This window comes from Epinephelus lanceolatus, chromosome 11, assembly GCF_041903045.1.
Source record: "Epinephelus lanceolatus isolate andai-2023 chromosome 11, ASM4190304v1, whole genome shotgun sequence".
NCBI classification, from domain to species: domain Eukaryota; kingdom Metazoa; phylum Chordata; class Actinopteri; order Perciformes; family Serranidae; genus Epinephelus; species Epinephelus lanceolatus.
Genome location: NC_135744.1, coordinates 36048224 through 36075761, shown reverse-complemented (window position 1 = coordinate 36075761; position 27538 = coordinate 36048224). Strand labels below are relative to the sequence as shown.

The 27538-nt window shown below is 40.6% G+C and overlaps 1 protein-coding gene across 4 annotated transcripts in view; it reads left to right on the top strand.

Moving 5' to 3' along the window:
• The window catches only part of dpysl3 (dihydropyrimidinase like 3), a 53208-nt gene extending 32231 nt beyond the window's left edge, over positions 1–20977 (top strand). For 2 of the 4 annotated variants that reach the window (XM_033641958.2, XM_078172569.1), the window contains exons 9-14: positions 3001–3157; positions 5650–5791; positions 6652–6822; positions 13173–13352; positions 15419–15572; positions 20873–20977. In XM_033641958.2, the coding sequence (XP_033497849.1) occupies positions 3001–3157; positions 5650–5791; positions 6652–6822; positions 13173–13352; positions 15419–15572; positions 20873–20967 (899 nt within the window). In that variant the 3' untranslated portion in view covers positions 20968–20977. Of the gene's footprint in view, positions 1–3000; positions 3158–5649; positions 5792–6651; positions 6823–13172; positions 13353–15418; positions 15591–20872 lie in introns of all 4 variants that reach the window. The other 2 variants (XM_033641950.2, XM_033641966.2) reach the window with 1 other exon arrangement.
• Positions 20978–27538: the final 6561 nt, after the last annotated feature.

Here is a 27538-nt window from a genome sequence, read left to right as displayed (position 1 = left end):
AGTAGAAAGTAAAGTAAGAACAATACAAAACCAAGATAGCACAAAGACATAACAGAAACTACAAACCTAATCAGTACCCAGACCAAGACAAATAACAAAAACATGTGTCTTGAAATTTATGGAAAAATTTGTGAATTTGTGCATATGATGATTAAAAAATACATGGAATACTAAATCATTATATAATGGTCTTTGGTCGGACAACTGCCTGTCACATCAAATTTAAATGTTTTCAGGAAGATTTTACAGGATGGCTAATTATCCACGGAGTTCTCCTCCTCTCCAGAACAAACCGACCAGGTGATTGAAACCGGTAAAAACACTGAATAAAGCAGTTTCCTGTTAAAAACTCAGCATTTTTCCGACACTAGTGACAGAGGGGCTGCTAACTACGGTGGCCGATGCAAAAAGCGAAACACAAATGGCCCTGTCTAGAGCCAGTGTGTGGTTTGTCCGTTCTGGGCTACTGTAGGAACATGGTGGTGCAACATGGCACCAACATGTGGACAAGGTCCTGCACCCTGTGTAGATATAACCAGCTTATTTTAAAGGGAAATTTCGGTTTATTTCAACCCGTCTTCTATCGCCCTAAATTTGTTTCAAGTGACTAGTGACATAAAAATAATAGTTAGCATAGTAGCGTCAGACCTGTTAAAACGTAAGTGAACGGGCAACCTTTCCAGTGCAAAGTTAGTCCACTAAACAAGCTTTTTTTCCACAAAGACCGCCTCATATCGTTAGGATAAATGTCAGAGAACATATAGAAAACAACATGTAAACGTGTTGTCTTACCGGTGTGCTGCCATGTTTGTTGTTTACCATTTAGCTAAGGCTGCAACCGGTCCCATTCCTTGCAACAGAGGCATTTCTCTTCTGTGGGCACTGGGGCACAGCATTCACAGGTACACCACCAATCTCCAGAGCTACGCAGCCTTGTGGCAGCCATTCCTCCTCTCTCGTTCTCTACCTGTTGCGCCTCTCTCTCTCTCTCCTCTTCTGTTCTTCAATTTCATGAAGCTCTTCGTCAGTCTATTCTGGCTCAAATAAATAAGGGCGGCCATCAAACTCTGCAAAATCAAATTCCTCCTCCACAAAGTCGAAGTCTGGCAAAAAGTCAGCCATTATTCTATAAATCTTTCATAAAATAAATGAATGAACTTTTCAGGCTAAAATAAATGAATGAACTTTTCAGGTTCTGCCTTCCAGCTGTTGCTGCTTGTTCTTGCGAGATTTCAGGCACCGTATGAGATCGCTGCTTGTTCTCGCAATATTTCGGCTGCGCTTTGGAAAGCAGAGCTAGATGGTAAACAAACATGGCAGCACACCGGTAAGGTAAGACAACACGTTTACATGTCATTTTCTATATGTTCTTTGACATTTATCTTAACGATATGAGGCGGTCTTTGTGGAAAAAAAGCTTGTTTAGTGGACTAACTTTGCACTTGAAGGTTGCCCGTTCACTTACATTTTAACAGGTCTGACGCTACGGCTGTATCTAGGCTAACGGCTAACATGCTAACTATTATTTCTATGTCACTAGTCACTTGAAACAAATTTAGGACGAGAGGAGACAGGTTGAAATAAACCGAAATTTCCCTTTAAGGTAACGAAAAACACAGTTATTGTCATTTTCAGGTGATTATACATTAGAAAAACATGCTTATAAGACTATAGTCTTATCCCGAAAGTTTATCCTCTTAAATCCTACACACTGGACCTTAAAACTACGTGTTTATATCCAATGAGACAAGGTAATTTTTAGAAATGAAACTGCCTGCACACCTGAAGACAAGATACATGATGGTCTGCTGTATACTCCAGCAACAGTTACAGGTTTTATTCTACATATTTACATAGAGGTTGTGTAGAAGAGAAACTTCCTCCCATCATGTGAATAACAGCTGACTGTACAATGACAGTTGGACATTTTGGACATTTGAACTCTTAAGTAAGACAAAAGATGTTGATTTTATTGTACAGTACAATATATTTCTCGTTAAGCTTAATTTTGTGCAATCTTGGTGCTCAGATCAGTACAAAAAAAAGCAAGGAATGTGCCTTTAAAACAATGTATAGTCTACGAAAAGAACCTGAGATGTGAATTTGAGCTGCCCATTTTTTTTGGCTCCGAGTATTTCTTTGGTATTTCACCTCTGCTCATTGGTTGCCATCTTTCCGTCTGATTTCTGAGACGTTTGGAATGCACACACCAGCATCACTGCACCTATGCCCTTATAAGATGATTTTACTGTCTGCCTCGAAGCTGCTGATGTACACAGACTCCGTCTCTGCTTGACATAATGAAAAAAGATGCTATTCTCAGAGGAATTTTCACCTTTGTCATTTAGCTCTTTTCTGCAGTTCAGCTGTCACACAGACCTTTCCTCACAGCCACAGGAAAGAGCAGAAGTGAGCTGAGGGGCTGCCTGGCTGTGATGGATTGTGAAATATACAGTTTTTTGAGAATGGGACGGGAAAACAGGAGAGGGCAGGGGAGAAGAATGTGTGTTTGGATGTCTTTGGCGAAAGGCCACATGAGGTTTTAACAGGCTGACCTCAGAAAGCCTTGCAGTTGTGTAGCTACACCCTTCAGAGCCCTTTATAGCCTTGACGCCTTTGTTTAAGCTATTCCTAAACTCTTCCATTTTAACCAGGAAGGACATCAAGCAGTTGGGTGTGAGTATAAAAGACCATTGAGAAACGCAAGAGCAGAATTCAAATAACTCATCATACATGGAAGAGCAAACTCAACTACAATCGAGCCAAAGTGAAACTTGTACATTGCCAAGGGTGATGTTTGGCTTTTGAGAGATTAAGCATGGTTCCCCTGCTGCAAACACTCAGATAAATTACCAAAGCATTTAGTGAGATTAAACTGCTGACAAATTAATTTGATGCAACTCCTGATTTCTAAACTGGAAACGAATCAGCAAAATAAATCAATTTAATACGCTTTGCATTTGATACCTCAACAGATTTTTATCATTATTTCTTTGCTAGGAAATGTTGTGTTTGGGGAGCCAATCACAGCCAGCCTGGGGACTGATGGGACACATTACTGGAGCAAGAACTGGGCCAAGGCGGCTTCTTTTGTTACATCACCTCCTCTTAGCCCTGATCCCACCACTCCAGACTATCTGAACACACTGCTGTCCAGGTACGTATCACAGCACCTCCCTCTGATGAGACTGTTGACCTGTTTATTGTCCTGTGCTTGGCTGTGATGTGATGTGACATATTTTTATTAGGTATTTCACATGATATAACATCATCTGATATTATTACAGCATGTATAATTAACACTTAAAGCAGGATACGGTACATTTAAAGGGCTTAGTCACTTGTCTCATCCTCATAAATTCCTACCCAATCACATACTGCTTGTTACTGAACTACATTAAAACATTCAATTAGATAGATTACTAATTAGCTCCAGTGGTTACCACATATAGTGGTAAAGCAACAGTTTACTCTCCAATCCTTTCCCCATCAGAAGGTGTTCTCCCATAACTATAATGTTAAAGAAGAAGAAGTAACAAATACCCCCCCCCCACACACACACACACAGGCACCATGCCTAATGAAGATCATTTAACCCTTTGAAACCTGAGCAGATTTGCTTGATTTCTTTTAAAATCATGGGAAGAAGGCAGTGAGCAAGAAGAAATGACCCAAAAATTTAGCAAGAAATTAGTAAAAAGAGGAAATTAAAAACGAGAAAATCAGTTTAAACAAAAAGGAAAAGAAAAAGAAAGAAAGTTAAAAACAGATAAACAAACAAGGATGGCCTGGAAAGAGTGCTTTTAAAAATCTATTAATTTTGCAACATAATTTTAAAAATAATAATGATAATTATTATAAATATAGTTTTCCCTAGCTATTTTTCTTTTTTCCTTTTTTTTAAAAAGAAAATTAATCTATTTATTTATTCATTTTTTGCAATTTGGGACATTTCTTACCAAGCTGCTCATTGCCTTTTTAAAATACTTGCGAAAGGCATCTGAAAGCAGCACAAGAAAAGTGATGTCGCCCCAGGTTTTAACACCTGAACAGAAATGTAGCTTTTAAGACATGTACCATTAGTGTTCAAAGTGTGCGAGAGCTAATATTTGACTTTGGCCGTATTTACTTGTCCTTCTTTGCACCTGCATTTAGAATAAGCTAAATGAATGCATTCTGGCAGGCTTCATTTGGTAAGTGAGTTAGAGCAGTGGTTCCCAACTGGTCCAGATTTCTTCTTAGTCATTAGTTCAAGGTCCACACAGTTTAATACAGTCAGTGTCATACTTAGGTTTGGCCATGTCGTCAAGCTAGTTTGCCATCTCTGTTGAGTAGCTGTCCGTTTGTCGCTCACTCTACAGCAGGAAGTAGCACTTCGTAATGAAAGCTCTATGCCGTAAATTCACTGTGCTTAAAAATAAAGTGTGTTTTTTTTTTACAAACTTTACACCTTCGCGAGTCACTTGGGGTACATTCAGAATGGACCCACGAGCCACTTTTGGACCGTGACCCATCAGTTGGTAACCACTGAGTTACAGCATCATTTGGAAACAGTAAACAGGAAACAGTAATAGATTGTGCTCCAGGAACAAACTTTGCAGGGTGTCCTTAAAAAGTCTTAAAATTTCTTAAATTTAATTTTACCTGTATAACTATTAGGCCTAAAAAGTCAATAAATAGTCTTAAATTTGAATTTGTGAGGTCTTAATCGCCATGAACATTTATCTAATGTCATTTATTCAACTTTTAATTTCTTTGTTGTCAAAATGATTTAAGCTCTTCTGGGTGAAAGTCCACATTCCTGATGTTACAAATTTTAAAACCTACCACTAAACCTACTACTGTCTTTTGCTTTATACTTGCACTCACCTATTTGCAAATGTATATTAACCTAGCTCACTGTAAAAACAATATTCCTACATAAAACCTTCCTCTGTACAAGACTGCATATACAGTATACAACTTAGTTTATACATTCCTGCAGTGCTCGAATAAGAAAAAGATAATTTGTCCAAAAATCAGACTTAAATTTGGTTAAAAATAATCTTGAAAGGTCTTTAAAAGCCTTAAATTTAAGTGTGTGATACCTGCAGACACCCTGCTTTGGCACAAGGCATATATGAATTAGTGGCAGTTTTTGTTCTATTTATTGAGCCTCTACTACTAAAGTAAATACGCGTCATTTTTTTAAACAATTTTAAATATTTTTATTAGCAATTCAATAAAGATGTACAGAGTACTGATAAATAAACACAGAACCAATGAGGACAAAAAAAGCAACCCTACCCATCCATCAACACAAGAACAAAGAAAGAAAGCCAGACCAGTCAAAGGGAATCCAAAAGAGAGGAAAAAGAAAACATAATTAAAAATAACAACAAATTAATTAACCTGTGTGAGATAATTAGGGGAGTATAGGGTGTGTCATTACAATTTTTCAGCTTCCATATTTGCTACAAAAGTTAAAAATATTTGCCAGGTGGCAAAGAAGAGTGCAGTTGATCCTGTGATAAAACAATGGATTTTCTCTATTTGTAGTAAATTAACATCTTTCCTTGTGATTGCAGAACTTTACTTGCTCACGCTGTTGGTGCTGTGCTGGCATAATCCCACCTAAACTCTTTATTTTCATGTTTCATCGTCCCGCAGTGGAGACCTGAGTGTGACTGGCAGTGCTCACTGTACCTTCAGTGTGGCCCAGAAGGCCATTGGCAAGGATGACTTCACTCAGATCCCCGAAGGTGTTAATGGAGTGGAGGAGAGGATGGCCCTCATCTGGGATAAAGCTGTGGTGAGGACTTTTTTTTCAACTTCAGAAGATAAGAAGGACGAGCAGTAAACAAATAATGAGGGAGGATTAAATATTTATTCTAGACTTGAAGGCTCTTGTTCTCTGTCTCCCTCCTTTTTCAGGCTTTCACTATTTCCCTACACTGCTCTCCTCAGCGCCTACTCTCTCTGACTTCCTCCTCTGTCCAGCTTTATGTCATTGCCCCTGCCTAGCTTGATCCTTCTATCTCCACATTTGTCCTTTCCCCCACCCTCGGATACAGCACGCTGCCCTCATTTTTTCCCTTCCTTCTTCCTTCTCGCTTGTTATCACAGTATCAGTGTGCTGCTAACAGACACACAGCATGGTAGCTTTAGACAGCTGTGGAGTGTTCGGCTGCCTGTAAAATGTGGATGAACTTTTATAAAGTTACACTGACTCTTTTTTTGCGTAGGCAGTTAGTTAAAGCTCACTCCAAAACTGGATTCGCTGCAGCCTTTTGAGCTGCTTATGGGCTTATTTATTATTATGTCTCTGTGCCAGCGATAGCTGTGAGGTACTATGTTTTTGAGATGTTTGTCCATCCCATTCCTGTAAACAGGAACGCCTTGAGGGAATCTGTTCAAATTTGGCACAAACGTCCACTTGGCTCAAGGATGGACTGATTAGATTTTGGCAGTCAAAGGTCACCATGACCTCATTAAACATGTTTTTGGCCGTAACTCAAGAATTCATTAGCTGATTATGACAAAATTCACACGAATGTCGAATAGGATAAAGTGATGAAGTGTTTAATATCCGAAAGCTAAAAGGTCAAATAATGTTCATCCATTTTTGACAAATTCTCACTAGTCCCTGTTTATGCTCATTTCCCTTCCCAGACTACAGGAAAGATGGACGAGAACATGTTTGTGGCAGTCACCAGCACCAACGCAGCCAAGATCCTGAACCTGTACCCTCGTAAGGGTCGGATCGCAGTGGGCTCTGACGCCGACCTGGTCATCTGGGACACAGACTCTATCCGCACCATCACTGCCAAGACACACCAATCGGTACGTACGGTGTGCACCAATCCAAAGGTTGCACTTTGTATTTGCTTCAAGTTTAGTTAAACTCAGCTCCCAACTACTGTTCAGTAGAGCTGGAAATAACTTCTCATCTCTTTAAACCACTGAGACAGTGTTGTTTCACACCCTCTCCGTCAGTCGTACTTGGCTACAGTGGATGAATGCTGAGGGGAGTACACCAACATTGAGGGGACTTTTTCTTGAGTAATGTGAATGCTGTTATTGTTGCAGTAACCACAGTGGCATCAATCCATATGCTCTGTAGTGCAGACATGTGATTGGCTATAAAAGCTGGGATGAAAAAAACATCAGGGAGAAATTAAAAAAATGCTATGAAAAGGGTTTGATTTTTAGCAAGAGTAAAAGAAAATATGAGATAACTGTCTTCATCTGTGTGTGTGTGTGTGTGTGTGTGTGTGTGTGTGTGTGTGTGTGTAAGAGATAGAGTGAAAAAGAGAGAAGGGGGGGAAGCACATTTTTGAACAGCTTCCAGAGAGCTCTCAGTTCCCCTGAACGGAAATGAAGTCTCAGTGGATGTTTGCTACTAATAAGACTCGCGCTGCACTCGCCACATGACCAGCTCTCAATGTAAAGCTGAGCCTCACTAATTCCCTAAAACCCTCTGCAATGACCGCAGCAATGATTAGGAAAAAAATAAGGATTATTCAAATACACAGGTTTATCCCAAACATGACAAACATTGTCAGCGATGCAAACATTTTCCAAACTGTCCAGTACAGTAAATCAACAGGGAATCTATCTGCTGTATAATCAAGAGGCATTTCCTTCCTCTGTATCACGTTCACTTGAATAGATCATCCAAAAATATTTTCATGATTGGACAACCATAGTGGGTTTGAAGAATGTCATTCACTGTACAGGATTATGTAACAGTACAAACTAATATTTCAAATGCTTTCACAAACCCCAGAGATGTGGAACATCTGTACACACTGCGTGACAGCTCATCTCATAAGAAGAGAGCAGCTCTGGTCACATTTGATGTCATGGGAAACATCTCATGCAATCTGAATCAGAAGTGGTAGTGTGGCGTGACCATTATTTACTGCATCCTTCACCCTTGCAATCCATTTCGTTTTTGTTTCACTCTGATTCTGTTGATTACGGGTGCCCTGGAGGCCGAGGGGTTTAAAGTGCCAACCATGAATAGCAGCTCTAAGACTACCCAAATTTTCATATGTTAGTATTTCAATCAGGAGAGACAGAAGAATGAAGTAAAGAAATACTTAATACAGAATATGAGCGTACATTTTAATAGAGGATTTGTGTCTTTGGCACTTGGACGCCAGAGGGAGATATTTTGTGATCAAGGGACATCTGAGTGGCAGCAGGATAAATCCCCCCATGGAGTCCAGACGCTGGTGGTGGTGGCTGATGATTCCGAGGCTGCTGACTGCAGAGGCAGATGAGGTTGATGAATCCCTAAAGACTAGGTGGTGATGGGGAGGTGGAAGGCGCACACGACGGCAGCAAGAATCCCCTACAGAGTCCAGACACTGGTGGAGGTGGTGGCTGATGACTCCGAGGCTGATGACTGCTGGGGAGTATGAGGCTGATGAATCCGTAAAGACTAGATGGTGATGGGGAGGTGGAAGGCACATGCGATGGCAGCAAGAATCCCCCCATAGAGTCCAGACACCGGTGGAGGTGGTGGCTGATGACTCCGAGGCTGATGACTGCTGGGGCGTATGAGGATGATGAATCTGTAAAGACTAGGTGGTGATGGGGAGGTGGAAGGTGCACACGATGGCAGCAAGAATCCCCCCACAGAGTCCAGACACTGGTGGAGGTGGTGGCTGATGACTCCGAGGCTGATGACTGCTGGGGCGTATGAGGATGATGAATCTGTAAAGACCAGGTGGTGATGGGGAGGTGGAAGGCAGGTGCGACGGCAGCAAGAATACCCCCATAGAGTCCAGACACCGGTGGAGGTGGTGGCTGATGACTCCGAGGATGATGACTGCTGGGGCGTATGAGGATGATGAATCTGTAAAGACCAGGTGGTGATGGGGAGGTGGAAGGCGCGTGCAACGGCAGCAAGAATCCCCCCATAGAGTCCAGACACTGGTGGAGGTGGTGGCTGATGACTCCAAGGCTGATGACTGCTGGGGCGTATGAGGATGATGAATCTGTTAAGACTAGGTGGTGATGGGGAGGTGGAAGGCGCGTGCAACGGCAGCAAGAATCCCCCCATAGAGTCCAGACACTGGTGGAGGTGGTGGCTGATGACTCCGAGGCTGATGACCGCTGGGGCGTATTAGGCAGATGAATCCGTAAGGACTAGGTGGTGATGGGGAGGTGGAAGATGCGTACAACGGCAGCAAGAATCCCCCCATAGAGTCCAGACACTGGTGGAGGTGGTGGCTGATGACTGCTGGGGCATATTAGGCAGATGAATCCGTAAGGACTAGGTGGTGATGGGGAGGTTGAGGGTGCACACGATACCACAAACCATATTTAAAATGAGCAGGAGTAAGATGATAGGCTGACAGAGAAGGTGTGCCGCTGTGCTCTTGGTCGATTGTGAATCAGCAGATAACTCAATTGACGTACCCAGACAATGACACTTAGAGATAGTGAGTGGGCATATATGCAAGGAGTGAATGGCAGGGTGAGAAAGAAACTTACAGCCTGAGCATGAAAATTGTCGTCTGAACTGACTGAACTTTTGCTAGAGCTTCATTTGGAAAAATCTGTTGACCTGGTCGCAGTTTAATAACATGAGAAAGAGTCATTGCATACTTTCCTTTTAGATAAATGAATCTGGTATACTGGGTTAGAAACATGAGGAAATGTATTCAGCCATTGCGAATAGGTTTTGTCCTTACAGTGACGGCCTAAGACAAAAACGAGCACACATTCCTTCTTACTCACACACATTTTACACATTTACATGATGAGGTTTCTCCCGTGACACAGACATGAGAGGATCCCAGACAGGCCACTCAGCAGCACAGGAAGTGTCCGCTCAGGAAATTAAGGCTTTTCCAACCTAGCACAAATCCTGCTTATACAGACGTACACGAGCGAGGGGAGAATACATTAGCCAACAACGTGTGTGGGTTGGTTTTAGGCATGATGTAGCGAAGCTTTTAGATTTTAATTTGCCTCGCTCAAAGGCCTAATGGCGGCCGTTTAGTAGGAAAGAAAGAACATTGCTCTGTCTCCAGATGTAGAAGTGGGAAGAGACAGAGAGAACTGGACTAATAATACGCCTTCTCCAAATGTGGAGTACATCCACTGAGGATCCGCGGGTTCTTACATAATGATGTCACCCTTTCATTTCCTGCTGGTCGTCCTTCCAGATAAAACAGAGGAGAGCAGAAGAGCAGAGCACGGCAGCTCCCAGTTCCAATAAATCTACCTTAATGGGTAGTCTGAGAGCAGGCCAAACAGGAGCGGCCCTGTTTACCAGCTCACTGTGTTGGGGGATGTCGTCCCCTGAAAAGTTAATATGATTGACTGTGCTGTGTCTTGGTTTGTCACCAGTGAGCCCACATCTGATCTGGATTGGTTTTTGTTGTCAGTATAAAAATATATAGATGCACCCAAGGATTTTCTGAAACACAGAAAAGAACAGGCAGCAACACACACACACACACACACACACACACACACACACACACACTGAGACACACTCAGCTCAGTCATGACATCATGTTTGGCATGCAGTAAGTCTTAGTTATGTCCTGTTCTGGCCTGAATTTGGACGGCAGGAGAAAACAGGGCCGTGTGCAGAGGAAATAAGCAACAATGGAATGAGGGGAGGGGACCGTCACAGATCACAAACATGTCGAGAAAAGAAAGTTGGCACAAGAGAAATTGGACAAGGATGAATAGCGCACAAGGTTGAAAAAAAGTCCAGGGATCACATAAATCAAGCAAGAATGGGCGAGGGAGAGAAAGAGGACGAAGAACAGACAGAAAGAGGGATACACTGGTGAAGGAGACGGACAACTGGAAAGAGAGAACGTGAGAGAAGGAGGTAGAGAGTGAGAAGTAGTGCGGAGGCATTAAACACCAGCTGGATGATGGCAGCTGTTTGTACATGCCAGACAGACAAGTGTAAGAAACAAGGTGATGAATGATAAAGAATGGGAGAAAGTGAGCGTGGGATTAAGAGAAAGAGGAGAGGAGAAAGTAAGTTTATGCTTTCACTTCCTGTCTCTTTGTCCATCCCCTCACAGTTCTCCCTGTTGTTTTCTTCCTCATCTCCTCCATCCCTCCATCAGTCCTCAGAGAGAAGGTCACAGGACGTTTGATTTGTTTGCTTTCGGGTTTTTTTTTTCTTTTTTTACTCAAAATTAGATTTGTTGACCTAATTTAATTTGATTTAATTTTCAAAATGAAAAAAGCAATCATAAGGCCCCGTGGCAGATTAATTAAACTCCATCCTGTTAACTCTTACAATCAGTGTTTGTTCAAACTCTTTCTCAGTGTTGCTTTAATAAACATAAATATGTATTCTTACAGCTTTGAGTACCTTGTCCTGTTCATTTGTAACAAAGTGTTGACCTTAAAAACGTCACGTGATATGAGCTGTGAGCTGATTTAAAATGTCAGACTTGTTTGAGAGGATGCTCTATTGATGGCTTCTTCTTTTCCCTCTTCTTCTTCCTCTTCTCCTTCTTCTTGTCCCTCTTCTTTTTCCTCTTCGTCCTTTTCTTCCTCTTCTTCTTCTTCTTCTTCTTCTTGTTCTTCCTCTTATACTTCTCCCCCTGCTTTTTCTTCTTCCTCCTCTTCTTCCTCTCCTTCTTCTTCATCTTCTTCCTCTGCTTCTTCCCCTTCTACTTCTTCTTCTTTTAGTTGTTCTTCATCTTCTACTTCTTCCTCTCCTCCCTTCTCTTCATCTTCTTCTTCCTCTTCTTCTTCATTTTCTTCTTCAAGTTCTTCCTCTTTTTCTTCTAGTTCTTCCTCTCCTTTCTCTTCTTCTTCTACTTCATTTTCTTCCTCAAGTTCTTCTACTTCTTCTTCTAGTTCTTCCTCTTCTTCCTCTCCTCCTTCTTCTTGTCCCTCTTCTTTTTCCTCTTCTTCCTTTTCTTCTCCTTCTTCTTTTAGTTGTTCTTCCTCTTCTACTTCTTCCCCTGCTTATTCTTCCTCCTGCTCCTCTTCTTCCTCTCCTCCTTTCTCTTCTTCATCTTCTTCTTCCTCTTCTTCTTCTACTTCATTTTCTTCTTCAACTTCTTCCTCTTTTTCTTCTAGTTCTTTCTCTTCTTCCTCTCCTTTCTCTTCTTCTTCTACTTCATTTTCTTCCTCAAGTTCTTCTTCTTCTAGTTCTTCCTCTTCTTCCTCTCCTTCTGGTCCCTCTTCTTCCTTTTCTTCTCCTTCTTTTAGTTGTTCTTCCTCTTCTACTTCTTCCCCTGCTTATTCTTCCTCCTGCTCCTCTTCTTCCTCTCCTCCTTTCTCTTCTTCATCTTCTTCCTATTCTTCTTCTACTTCATTTTCTTCTTCAACTTCTTCCTCTTTTTCTTCTAGTTCTTTCTCTTCTTCCTCTCCTTTCTCCTCTTCTTCTACTTCATTTTCTTCTCCCTGTTCTTCTTCCTCCTCTTTGTCTTTTTCCTCTCCTCCTTCTTCTACTTCTTTCTCTGCTTCTTCTTCATCCTCAGTGTATGTGTATGTATGTAAATGTAAATAATGTTGGGATTCACACAACTTCTTCTAGTTCTTCCTCTTCTTCCTCTCCTCATTCTTCTTCTTCCTCTTATTCTTCTTCCTCTTCTTTATCTTCTTCTTCATCTTCCTCCTCCTCCTCCTCCTCAGTATATGCATATGTACCTAAATATAAGTAACAATGGCATTCACACAACATAAGTATTACTGACAGTGTGGTTGCTCTTGTAGTTTTCACATGATTTGCATTCACTGTATCACATTTATATATATTTTTGTAACTGTACATTTAGACCAGTGGTTCCCAACTGGTGGGTTGTGGTCCAAAAGTGGGTCGCAAGTCCATTTTAAATGGACCACAAGTGACTTGCAATCGTGTCACTGGCACAGAGCTCTTATTTTGAAGTGCTGTGTCCTGCTGTAGAGAGTGGCTAAGAGACAGCTACTTAACAGAGACGGCAAACTAGCTCGACAACACGGCCCTTATGCAAGTATGACGCTGAATATTTTAAACTGTATGAACCTTGAACTATGACTGAGGACAAATCTGGACCAGTTGGGAGCGACTGATTTAGACTTTCTGTTTATATTTGCATAGTTATAGTGTGTACAGCTGTGTGATCAGTGTATATATTGACAATTCTTTCTTTTTTACTTAATAGTTTTTGTTTCAGGTGTCTAATACTTCTATATGTGTGCTTTAGGCTGCTGAGTACAACGTCTTTGAGGGCATGGAGCTGCGTGGAGCCCCTCAGGTGGTGATCTGCCAGGGGAAGATTGTTCTGGAAGATGGGAACCTGCATGTCACTTCCGGCGTGGGTCGCTTCATTCCCTGCACTCCCTACCCTGACTTTGCCTACAAGCGTGTTAAAGCCAGGAAGCAGGTAAATACAGGGTTTGCTTCTCTCCAGCCCACTATTAACACTTAACTCAGCAACCATTTTGTTTAGACTGTTGTCTTTAAATAGCATGTAACGATTTGTATGTCCTTTATAAATGGCAAACTCTGATACTGTAGAAAAGTACAATCATAATGTGGTTTATTGCCTAGTATGGTTTCACACTGACAGAATTTGCTTTGGTGTTTTGGTGCATAGGCAAGAAATATGAATGTAGAGTAGAAAAAATCCCCAACAAAAATATATTTATAAAACTTTCGTGCAATGAAAGTGTGAAGCTACCCTTACAATCTGTAGAGGCAGAATAATAATAAAATGTTGCTTTAGATAATAAACCAAGTGACACACACACAATGCAGTGAGAGAAGATTAGGGGAAAATGAGGGAAGGTGGAATGTAGGAGTCAAGATTGTGCGAAAGGAAGCATGTGTGGGCTGAAATAGAAACTACAACGGTGGGGAGAGAAGAGGGCGGTGAGGATGGGGGCAGTGAATTTGAATGTGGGGGAGATGCAGTGAGTCTGACATCAACCTCCAAGGTTCAGCCACAGGGCGCTGGCTGCGCTTTTACACTGCAGTGCAAAATGACTGTGCAGTGAGGGTGGTCAAGTTTGTGTCAAAAAGGATAAAAGTGAGTTTGGATTAAACTTTCCACAGAGACCTACCACATACGGTAAAAGAGTCACCAGAGCCTACGGTTTTAAATCCCAAATTTCCAATTGACTTTAGTTTCACGAGACTGATCTGATTCTAAAAGCTGTACAGGAACGTCACCACTATAACAGGAAAAGCCACAAGGTAGCCAGAGGGGTTGGAAAGACTTTCCTGTAACAGAAACGTTATAATACGTGAGGAGAAATAACATTGTTAGCGTGAAGTGTGCCATTATAATATGAGAGCAAATATTCATTGCACTCTTATTGCCTTATACCACAAAAGCCTCTTTAAAACTCGTTTAGGGGACATACTTGTGGCGCCCACCGACACAAAGATCCAGACCGAGGATACTTAACTTGCTTTGTCCAGGCGCCACTTTTTCAAAATGACAGGAGGCCAGGGGCCAGATGCAGCAACCCTGCACAGGTCAGGTATACACAGGGGTGTTTCTAGGATGTGAGAATACTAGCCCAGACTTTTTTTTTTTTTTGAGAAACAAGCTCTATTGTTATGTTGTTTTATACACTTTAACAAAGCAATTTACATATTAAAATAAAAACTAATCCCAGTGTGAGTCAATTTATTTTCATTGTGAATTAGAAAAATGGTTTGGGGGCCACTCAATCTCACAAGCTGTAAATTGAGTATCTCTAATCTAGGCCCACAGTCCAGCACCTCATCAGAAAAAAAAAAGAAATAAAAAATGACATTCCTTTCTCCTCCTAAGTATTAAGAGTTAACTCCACTTAACCATTTGATTTATAACACTGTAAACTCGAAGCAGACCCTGCCGTCTGCCCTCTCTCCTTCTTATCTTTTGGGCCAAAAATTCTCATTGTTCAACAATTTCCTAATTTGCAGCTGGCTGCTGATGAGAACATGGAGCTGTAGTAACAGTGCGCTGTTTATCTTGGTAGCAGTCACTGTTATGCTTTCCTCGTTCACAGATGTCTCTTTTTAACTCTTGACGGAGCTTCCAAGGTTTGCTTGAGTCACGGCACTGAGAGACAGACAGGCAGACAGACAGGCAGACAGACAGTGGCTTGTTCACCACCAGCATAAAGTTCCAGTTTGCTTTGAAAACATACAAATACTGTATGTTGTTTTTTTCTGCTCTAGTCTATGAAAGGTTTCACATACTTGTGTTGGTGTGTCTGTGTTTGTGGGTGGATGTGTAAATCTGGAACTGGTTCTCGGCAGGAAAGAGGCTCTCTGAAAAATGCATATATAATTCAGACACAAACAACCATATAATGCAAAACAGGTGTGGACTCGGTTAGATTAAATCCTTTTTGATACTAAACACCATAATGTCTCTCTGTGCTCTAAACCATCCCTGCGTCTTTATTTCTCACCTCACCACCTCCATCTCTGCTCTTATTGTTTGTCCCGTAGCTGGCGGTGCTGAGGGCAGTACCCAGGGGAATGTACGACGGCCCGGTGTCTGAATTCTCCCTGTCCCGTGGTGGCACCCCCTCGGCCTCGGCGCGTACCTCTCCCACCAAACAGCCTGTCAGAAACCTGCACCAGTCTGGATTTAGTCTAGCAGGTAACCCTGCACCCTGCGGTGAGCCCAGCTTCTTTATTCAACCCCCCACCCTTCTATCACCCAGTCCTCTTTCATCTGTTTATGGTCTGTATTGATTTATACAGCATGCAGAAACATCAAATACACATGCATGTACATCAGTCGATACACCATCACGCCCTCCTTTTATCTCAACTCAGCTACCACTTCATGCTGCGAAGGACAACAGTCATGTGATTGTAGGCATGTTGTTGCTCTGAATGATGCATTCACAGCCCTTGGCAATAAGCCTCAAGCCTGTAGAGTAACCTAATAATCTCATTATGCTGTTTCACACTTAATGATGTGCACAGTATGGCATGCGTTTGTCTGCAGTACATCACGCTCCTTTGTAAAAGGGTTTACACTGTGTTTATATGGCAATTTGTCTGTTAATGCATGTTATTAAGTTGCCCACTTTAGCTCCTTTAAGTTTTATTAAGTCACAGTGCTGACAGCAGTAAGTTAAATTTATGTTCACAACTAGTTAGCTGTTTTGCGTTAGTGTGGTTTGACATGGAGTCAACATTACCCCAAATTAAAACCATACAAACTGTACTTTTGACTCATACTCATCTATGGTGTGAACTCTATTTTACATTTCTTAAAGATGAATTAACGTTCGAGATAGAAGCCGAGTGCTTTTCTGATGACGGCTTCTTTTACCTTGTGTTCACATGGAACATATTTTGCACTACATGTTATTGGTTTCATCCTTCTAACTCAGAACATTCATTCTCTTTAATGACTCATTTCTAAAAATGTATTTTAAATAGGAACACCAACTAAATAGGAATTCAAATGCGTTATTTTAAAAGCTTGAAAAAGTTCAGTCATTATTTGTGAACATGAGCTACTTACTCTGTGAGCCAGAAACCAGAGAAGTAAGTTTCAAACTTGTGATGTTATAGGGAAGTTAGTTTGGTGGAGGTGCTCTGTGGAGCCTGACCCACAGAATGTTTGTTTCCAATTTTTATACCAAGTAATAGGGCTGCCCCCTAATAGTTGACCAAAGGTTAGTTGACCAGAAAGGTAATTAGTCGGCAAGATTTCATTGGTTGCTTTGTTGCAGAAAAAAAAACAAAAAAAACGTGGAACTCTATTAGGAGCTGCACTTCTTTGAAATAAATCAAAACCTGTACCTGGAGCATGTGGGAATTTAATTTGAAAGGACAGACACAGGAAGTCAGGCAGGAGTCTCGTCACAAACCAATCATAGTTGACAGATATATTTCCCTTCTTGCATAAATATTCAGTCTGATAAATAGAGAAAAGTTGATCAATACAGTATTAGTGCAGGGCTACCTCAGACGCAACCTGCCGCCTTGATCTTGAAAGCTGGCACAAGAAAGGCACAAGAGCAGCGCACATGTGTACGGCCCCTAATTTCCAGGGCTGGTAATTTCCTGCGGTTATTCCCCAGGCTAGTTAATAACATGTCGGGCAGGAAATCCAAAGTGTGGGATTATTTTGAGAAGGTGAAGGACGAACCCAAGGTGATATAATAATAATAATAATAATAATAATAATAATACATTTTATTTAAAAAGCGCTTTTCAAAGTTCTCAAAGTCACTTTACAGAGACAGTTCAAACACATCAAATAAAACACCAATTTTCAGCAAAGACATCGAAGACAAAGAGGAATAGTAATGGGAGTGAAAAAACAAGTAAATAAGTAAATGAATAAAATTAGCTAAACATTAAAAGCAGAACGGAACAGGTAAGTTTTGAGTAGTGATTTGAATGATGGGAGGTCAGTGCAGTCACGGATGTGTTTTGGGAGGGAGTTCCAGAGGGTGGGGGCAGCAACGGAGAAGGCTCTGTCCCCCAGGTTCTGTGCTTGGTCTTGGGGACGGTGAGAAGGTTGGCATTGGAAGAGCGGAGGCTGCAGGAAGGGGTGTAAGGGTGGAGCAGGTCTGTGAGGTAAGAGGGGGCCTGGTTGTGGAGAGTTTTATGGGTGAGTAGGAGGAGTTTGAAGTGGATGTGTTGTGGAACAGGGAGCCAGTGGAGGTTCTGAAGGACAGGGGTGATGTGGTCGCGGGAGCGGGTGTGAGTGAGGAGGCGGGCGGCAGAGTTTTGGATATATTGGAGTTTATTGAGGAGTTTGGAGGTTGTGCCATAAAGGATGCTATTGCAGTAGTCAAGGCGGGATGTAATGAAGGCGTGGATCAGGGCTTCGGCAGCATTGTGAGAGAGTGAGGGGCGGAGGCGAGAAATGTTTGATATGTAAACTCATCTTCACTGGTCGACTACAAACATGACGTATCATCTGAAACATGGAAGTAGCTACATGCCCATTAGCCCACAGCGTCATTAACAGGCGGCTCGCTCAGTGTGTGACGTGCACTTGTAGATAAAATATAGGCCTATATTAATGAAGCTTCATTAGTACGGTTTTGTATTTCTCTGTAATGTAGCACAGTGTTAACAATGTTACTGATACTATTCTTTCTCACACCTTCAACTCAAACCGTTGTGATGCCCCGCCCAAAATGTGTAATTAAACAATTAAATTAATATTGTTAACATGCAGGTGACTAGTCCACTAATGGCCCTAAATGACGACTATTGGTTGACTAGGAAAATTCTCAGTCTGGGGCATCCCTACCAAATGAGCTTTATTTGATTATAGTGTTCTCACTTCTGAAACAGAAAATGTAACCATAAACTCAGAAGAGTCCCCTGGGTGCTCTCAGCGTCATCTGGAACATCTTTCCCAATTCACTGTCTGTGGAACAGCTCCAGACTTTATACCCTATGGCATCACAAGTTTGAGTTTTAGCACTCTAGTTTTTGGATTGTCTTAGACCATAGGAATAACATGTATGAATGTTGAAAATGGGTGTTGTTACCCTTTAAATCCCTCTCACAGTATTGCACACAACTCTAATTGAATAGTTTTCATTGCTCATTGAGGACACTGTGACCTGTAACTACAGGCGCTTTGTGATGTCAAGCTACATTCAGAAATTAAGTGTTTTCCACAGTCAAACTTACTGTAAGTCACGCTGGATATGAATTTTGGCTCGAGGCCTGAAACACACAGCGTACAAGATTTCCATCCAGGCATCTGGACATGGTCTATTAGAAAAGCCTATCTAATGTGAGAGATCACAACACCATGTATTCACATTTAACATCTGTTCCATTATGCAGAACCACTGAGTGACAGGCTGATTGTGCCCATATGTAAGGTCAGCACTGGATTAGTTTAGATGTGAGAAATCTGAGAAATTGTTTTCGTCAGGCTACCAAACAGTGAAACTTTGTACACGTGGTAAAATTGCGAACCAGATAGTCAGTGTTTCCACTGTTTTATAATAAAAGAGAGCAACCATGGCTATTACTGTAACCAGTCGTTCTGTCCTGTGAACTGACAATGTGCTCAATGTGTCCATATAAATCAGTGAGAGCAACAACTTTTGGACAGAACACGGCTGTACTCACCGTGGTATCGGCTGTCTTTGTGAAAGCTTGTAGTATTTTTAATGAGGGATAACTCATTTTGAGAGTCCAGAGAATGGTGTTTAGCCTTTGGCTGTATTGAGTAACCTGTCTTTACAAGCGTATGTGTGATACCTCATCGATGAAAAAAGATGGTGACCTCCGCTGGAAAGAATTTCCACATTTGAGTACATGAATCTAGAGGGGAGTAAGGCTGCTCCTGGTTTCCCAGGCTTTGTAATGGATATGTGTGTTTTCCTGTATGTGTGCGTACAGTATGTGTGCGTACTCCCAGAATGAGTCAGTCTATTTTAGTTCTTTCAGGGCCACCACCTGCAGAGTTGATTTACTTGTCTGGGATTAGATGGGAAGAATTGTTTGCTTAGATACAGTGTATCATGGTCTGACATCATTCTCCTTTCCATTTATATAGTCGCTGATAATTTGTTACAGCAGACGCCCTGGCTCATCCTTTGGAAACATCACGCTTTATGTCAAACTGTAGCTTCTTTTGTTAATGTTTCAGCCGCACTCACACAGGACACGGTATATGCATTCCCCTGTCATCTCTGCGACACGTACCATACATCATAGACAATAATAATGTGTCTTGAAAAACCCTCTACTGCCTGAAGAGTAATAATTTAAGCGTATGACAACAATTATTTGTGTGCCATGATGCCATAAAAGCTATTTTGTGTAGAGTAAGTCTGGTTTTAAGAGCTGGGGTGACTTTGGTATACTTCACCAACAAAATGGCCGCTTTATAAAATAATTAGTCATGCCGTGTTACCTTGAATCTGTGGAGAAAACTTTGTTATTCTCACATTCCTTCACGGAAAACAGCAAACAATGATTTAATAATTGAATGGTGACCGTGTTTCACAACAGCAAAGTTATATCAGATTATCTATTTACAAACTCCCACACAACCTGGGCAATATAATCCGAGCCCCCTTTATCTGATGGTATGCTCAGTACTTCCCAAACATGTGTTTTTACCGAAGAATCTTAGTTTTGGAGTTTGGCTTTGAACAGAGATAGATATGTTTCACCGTGAGTTCCGTTTTAAATAGTAAGGTTTAAGCAAAAATGCATATGTTTGGGAAGTACTGAGCATACCACCGGGTGGAGTTGTGTGAGAGCTTGCAAATAGATGTTAAGCTGTTAAATGTGGTCCCCAAACAATGGATTTGTCTACCTCTGCAGAGGCATGTGAGAAAAACAGAGTTTTCTTGATGAATTAAAGGTAACACAGCATGACTAACTGATATACAAAGGGTTATTGTGTAGGTGAAGTATTCCTTTAAAGTAAAGCTAAACCACATCAACACTATATCCAAATTTAGAGGCTTTTATGCATGTGGCTGTTATGCTATCATTAAATTTGCACTTAATTTGCAATGAAACTGTCATCTTGAGAGCTCACACATAAAGAGCTGTGCACTGCATCATTAAGTAATTAGCATGCAAGTGGAGATATTAATACTTAAAGTTTAAGCTAATGTCATAAAAATGTGTAAATGGAAATCTCTTTTCTCTATTTCTAGTCATTGTGCAAATCTGATTTGCAGCATTTATTTGAATCTTAAATTATACTCCTACATCTGAGACCATTTTAACACATTTTCTTTGCATTGATTTCTCCTCAAAGCAGCGTGAGTACACTCTTAACCACAGTCTGTTAAATATACGTCTTTAATTCCCTCTCTGCTCTGGTTTTCAGTTTGGCTATCTCTTTCTTTCCTCTCCTCTTCTTCTCTCTGACTGCCTACGTGCTCTTTGCTCTTTTTCCATGCAACTTGCTTTATCTTTCTCCCTTCTCCCTCCGTCCAGGTCCCCCCACCCCAGATGACATCCCCATCAGGCCTGCCGGCCGGCGTATTGTAGTGCCCCCTGGTGGCCGTTCCAACATCACATCCCTCAGCTAAACAGCAGAAACACAAGGGGACGCATCCAGAAAACGACAGCAGCCAGAGTGCAGGATCGAGGGTGGGAGGGAGGGGGAATGGGGAGGGAGGGAGGGGGGGGAGGAGCAGATGCAGAGGACCATGATTAGTTAAAAAGTTAAAAGAGCAAAACACTGAATCCTCATGCCTTACCTGTCACAATGCTACCCTGCTCAGATGAGAACTGTATCCCTTTTCCTGAGGAATTTGGATTAAAATGGTTTGGGAATGCTACTAAAAGATAAAGGTACCACCAGAGCACAACACACGACCAGCCTTTAGTGTAGAATACACCTTAAACAGTGAAAACCTGTTCACTTGGTGCTTTGGTAATCGTACTATCACATGCAACAAAAAAAGAAAACAAACTGTTCTCAAAGGAAAACGGATACTGCGTCTCTCAGAATGATGCTATGGTTCTTTCATCCTGTTTGGCTTTCAATGTCACCCCCTTTTCAGTAGCCTGTTTTCTCCATAGTCAACCTAACACGACACTAGATCCCACATTAGCCATGTCTTATCATGCAGTACCATTGATTAGCTCTAGGTGGCATTGTATATACAGTAGATGTAATGTAGCTTTGTGAATGATGTTGTTGCAGCTTGTTTGGGTTTAATGGACCAAGTAAAAAGGTGTTTATCAAGACTCAGAGCAGGAGTGCCGTTGGACGTGGAGCTGCATGGGCCACAATACGATGGGTGACGTGATCCATGATCCTTTTGTCCCCTTCCTCTGAGAAGCTTGATGAATACCATCCCCATGATGTACTGATTGAGTAATTATTGATGTTAAAAAAGACGATAGACACGTCTGCTTAAGAGAAGATTTTGTGAAGACAAAAGAATAGAACATTTAGGAAGGGTTTTTACAATTCTTTATCCCTTAAAAGGTTTATGTGAGTTTTATTTCCTGCACTCCATCATGGCTGTATAAAAACAAAAGATCATTGTAACAAACCGTCCTTTGCATTTGCTTCTAGCTCATTGGCTGCTCCCGTCATTCTGAAACCATCTTGAGAAGGAAAACGGAGGAAAAAAAAAAAGATTAAAAAAAAAAACACCCTGTTCACAAGAAGTACAAATACACACAACTGTCTCTTGTAGCTCAACCGTAACTTGTAATGAAGAGCTTTGCAACAAAGAAAACCAGATGCAATTTAAATGGATAAGTAACAAACACCTGCTTTCAGATAACAGCACTTCACCTCTTGCTTTACTTTTTCATTCCTGACAAACCGGGCTCTCAATTCAGGACAAGAGGAAGACCATCATTCCCTTGCCATCCCAACATAGCCCTCTAACACAGCCCTGACCAATTCAACATCAGCCTGAATATAACTATGGGCCCAAGTTAGTTTGCCTGAAACACTCTGGATCTGATTGTGTTGGGGGGCCTACGAGCTCTTTTTTTTATGTCTCTGCTGTTTTCTGATAAGGCAGAGGATTGCGGTGCGGTAAGGGAAGCTTTTTATTTTGTCGCTGTCCCGCTGTAGGGGAGGGAGGGAAGGAGATGGCGTTTTTACTTTTTTGGCAGTGGTGGGGCAGGCACACCGAGGCAGGCACAAGTGGTGGTTTGTTGTATTTATGTTAGTTTGACAACCTTTGTTATTGTTTTTATGTTGTTTTCTTTTTTACTGTTGTATCAAAACCCAGAGATGGCAGGTCAAAAATAAGGTGTGTTGTGGAGGTATGATTTGTTTCCTGAATAAACATGAGTTGCAACTGACTGACTCTGACCCCTCATTTACATTATTCAATGTAACAACAAGAAGTGTGCACAGAGGGTGAACATATGAAAATTTAGTTTGATAGGAATGGTCTTTATTAATCCTTGAAACCTGAGCAGATTCTTTCAAAAACATGGGAAGAAGGAAATGAGCAACAAAAGAAATTAATTTAAAAATTGTTTAAAAAAGAAAAAAGAAAGAAAAGAAAAAGGAATAAAGTTAAAAACAAACAAAAGGGAAATGGAAATGGTGCTTGAAAATCTAATAATTCTGCAACAAAAAAATGTAATAATTATAAATATAGTTTTTTAGCTTTTTTTCCCTTTTCCCTATTTTCTAAAATAATTTTCAAAATATATTATTTTTTTTGCAATTTTTGGGACATTTCTTAACAAGTTGGTCATTGCCCGTTTTTTCATGTTTCTGAAAGAAATCACACCTGTTTATTCAGATTGCAAAGGTTTAAATACTTGCGAAAGGCATCTGAAAGCAGCACAAGAAAAGTGATGTCGCCTCAGGTTTCAAAGGGTGAACTGAAATGTGTAAGAAATGTACCATAAGTGTTCAAAGTGTGTCCCTATTTATGTGTCCTTCTATGCACCTGCATAAAAACAAGAAAACTAATGAAAAAGTATGGAAAAAGAAAAGAAAGTTAAAAACAAACAAACAAAAAACAAGGAAATGCCCTGGAAAAAGAGCTTAAAAATTAGAATAATTCTGTAATATAATTTTAAATATACATTAATGATAATTATTATAGATATAGGTTTTCCCTAGCTTTTTTCTGTTTTCTCTATCTTTTAAAAATAATTTTAATTAAATTAATTAAATCTGATATTATTTTGCAATGTGTTGAACATTTCTTAAATTGCCCGTTGACATTTTCCCCATGTTTTTTGCAGGAAATCACACCAATTTGCTCAAGGCTTAAAGGATTATATACTTGCGAAAGGCTTCTGAAAGCAGCACAAGCAAAGTGATGTTGCTCCAGGTTTCAAAGGGTTAATGGAAAGAGACTTAAAGTTGCAGGCTGTCCTAAGTCCTAAAATGTCCCAAAATGTAGAAGTTGGCCCATTTTTTCTGTCATGACCTCTATTTTAGATAATAATAAATATATGTATATATATATATATATATATATATATATATTGCCCTGTAAATCATCTGCATACACCATGTATAATGTATTCTGAATACCATGAAGGCAGGTGAACTTTAGACGCTGAATCTTTCCTATAATTTGTATAAAACATAATTGCTAATTTCTCAGTAAACCAGGATTGCTTAAAACTCCAGGGCACTATGTATCATCATCTTTTCTAGGTGTTTATACACCTAACGTTTCCACTTTATTGGGCACAATATCTCTCCTTTTATAGTGTATGAACTGCCCAGTTATTCACACAGTGAGTCATGGCTGTGACGGATGTTGTGAACAATTCAGAGTCAAGTTTAATGAGCAACATGAGTAATTTAAGCAACACTTGAAGTTTGATCAACACCAGCATCAGTTCCAGCATCTCTGGGACACTTGACCTCCTGCCACAGGCACAAGGTTATTGGGGTGACGATATATCAGATGTCAGGTCTGTGACAATTCTAATAGAGAAAAGAAAGAAGTACTTTATGGCAAGTTAAATATTGAGTCCTAAGGGCAAATAAACGTTGTTACTATTGAATCAGCCCCACAGCAACAGCCCCCAATAGTATGTCTCTGCAGACCCGGAGACTGCAGATTCAGATCTGCAGTTCTGGACCCGCAGTTCTAGACCCCTTGTTTTTCGTCCCCTACTGGACGGCTGTATAACTGCAACTAAATCAGCATCTCACCCAAACACCACTGTTTGAAAGAAGTTGGACTTTTAATGCTTTATTACAATTTACAATTTTAAAATTTTATTACACCCGAATAAAAATACCAAGATTTAATTGTTGATTTATGCCTGGGTGCTGTTCTGCATCATTATTGTTTGCTGGTTGTTCTGTATGGTTTGATCCAACTATTTTAGTTCTTTATTTCTTAATATTCATCAGACTGCTCTGACTAGCACGCCAAAAACTTGCACGGCATTGATCAAACCCGCTACAACATATAATAAGAAATGTCTGGTCTTGGGTGTCCAGTGCTCACTTTTGTTGTGGGAATTTGAAACAAAGGCTGTGAAATACTGAAATGGTTTGAAATGTTTTATTGTGTGCAGTGGTTACATCACACATCAGGGAGATCTGCAGAGAAAAAAAAGAAATCAAACATATCACAAAATTGAAAACAGAAACACTTAAAAAAAATTAAATGCCTATCACAGTCTACACTGAAATATTGAAGAATCTGGAGGATAGCAAATACATTATTATATCGACATATTAACAATAGTGCCCCTTCCTTCCTCATCTGCCTTTCGATCCTCCACAAAACTCCTCCACTTCACTGTGGTTTCCCCTTTCTGGATTGTTATGTGCACCTTAAAAAGAGAGTCCCTAATTATTCAAAGTTAAGATTTTTCAACCGTTTTACACACATAAACAAGGCCAAAACCTAATAATAGACAAAAATACATTTCTGATCATCTGCGCTGGATGAGCTTAATTTCTATCCACAAAATCTCTAAATATATGCTATAGAGTAATATCAATGTAGTGATATAAACACACGTGATATATAATATTATGAATAATAAAGGAAAAACGTGTGTAGGTGTATTACATGATAAACATGAATACAAAATTAACTTTTAGCATAAAGTACACTAATTGCCAATATGTAAACAGTTTCATGCTTGTATGAAAACGTAAGCCTATACACGTTTTTCTCATATCATCCACTTCATTGCTTTAATCATTTATTCATGTTTAATTTAAAGCACATGCTAAAATTATTCGTCATCGCGCTTCGGTTTCATGAAACAAAATGTGCAGGTCAAACAGTTCATTGCTAACAAGCTAAACTATTACCTACTACTTTAACCCATATTTGACGTGCCTTTCAGACTATCGTGGTAAAGACAGTCATATCATTTTAAACGTATCACTGTAAAACATGAAATTCGCTCTCTAATTCAAGTCAACAAAATAGTTTAAACAAATAATATGATTCACATTCAATACTCACACTTGGATCGTCGTCGGCCATATTCAATAGTTGTAATAGTATGTTGGCTTCCAATGAAATAGAGGGCGCTGTCGCGAAATACAAGGGGTCTAGAACTGCGGGTCCAGATCTGCAGTACACTGCTCTAATGTGAAGAAGAACACCTCCACCTCGCACCTGCATACAACTTCTGTTTCAACTTTTCATAAGTGATGCTGACAATTTTATTTGCCCCACGGTTAGTTTACATTTTTTAATATTTCTTCAATAAGCAATTTAAGCACCTGGGGACTTCCCTCAGATAGCCCTCCAGGTTTGTGACACATGAGACAGCCCTGAAAAGTGTCAGTAAAAAGTGTCAAGCTAGCTTTCCCCAGGTGTTGGCGAGTTCTATGACAAAATGGCGGCACTACATTAGCGCACACCTGCCCTGTGTTCCAATACCCATACTACCATACTATTTAGTATGCCAGAAAAAGAATTAGTGTGTCCCAATACATAGTATGTCAGATGCAGTATGCCAAAAGTACCAGGATGTTCTACTACATCCGGTCATATTTCGCAGTATGCATGTCAGCATGCTTCTTTGGCCATTCTGACCCACAATCCTTTGCGCAGTGGAAGTTACGTCACACTGACTGAGCTGCGTGTACAACCAACGCCCACACTTCCTTTCATACATGGTTTATTTAATTTGAGATACTAAGACACTACATATTAGGACTGCAATGATCTGATTATATACTGTCACATATCATACAGTTTTGCAAGAACACGGTTACAACATTCAACTTTATTGTGATTATAGTATAATCAGTTTTAGGGTTCAACTATGACTACAATATAGAAGATTCTACCAGTATAGACAGTGGGGTAAGTGTGGTATAAATAATGAATGAATATGACTAAATATGAATCCACTATGGGCCAGGTATGAGCAGTATAGACTAGTAAATATATAAATAGTAAAAGTCAAATACATATTAAGTAATGTAGTAAGAATGTGCAAGTATGTTACACTACAAATAAAAGTAATGTGAATGTAAGGCTGCTTCACGTGCAGACAGAATATAGTGCCAGCAGCTGCACAGCTGTAAATATATTCAACATCAAACATCTGCCAGCAACAGAGAGCTGTGTGTGAAGGGGGTTAATATGCCTGCTGGTGACTAGTTCAATAGACAGGTCACTAATAATAGGCTTGGGACTGTTTATTAGAAACAACAACATACATGACGACATAACAGCAACAGAGCTCTCCGGCACCTCCGACGGTATGCATGACTCTGGCGGGCTTGACGAGAGGAGATTGGCTGCATCTCCGAAGTACAACAAAACAAAATATTCAAATGTGGCGCTATGGACGGCGACGGAGGTGAGCAAGAGGGTCGGAGTTCAGGGTGGATGTGATGGCGGATGTAGTGTGTCCCAATAGTATGCATACTGCATGCATACTGCATACTACGCTACATACTTTTTAAGGGCAGCTGCAGTACATACTAAAAGTATATAGTAGAAGTATGCGATTTGGAACGCAGGGCTGCTTATGAACGAACCGACGCAGTTCCCACCACCAGAGGAGCTCCACCTCGAGGTAATTTTCATTCACATTACAACATTTATTGTTTTTAATTGGCAACACTCAGGCCAGTAATGATGGAAACCTTTCATAACTGTTCAATGTTTACAGAGTTGCTTGGTTTTAGTGAAAGTGTGATGGTGTGGCTGGCTGCTAACA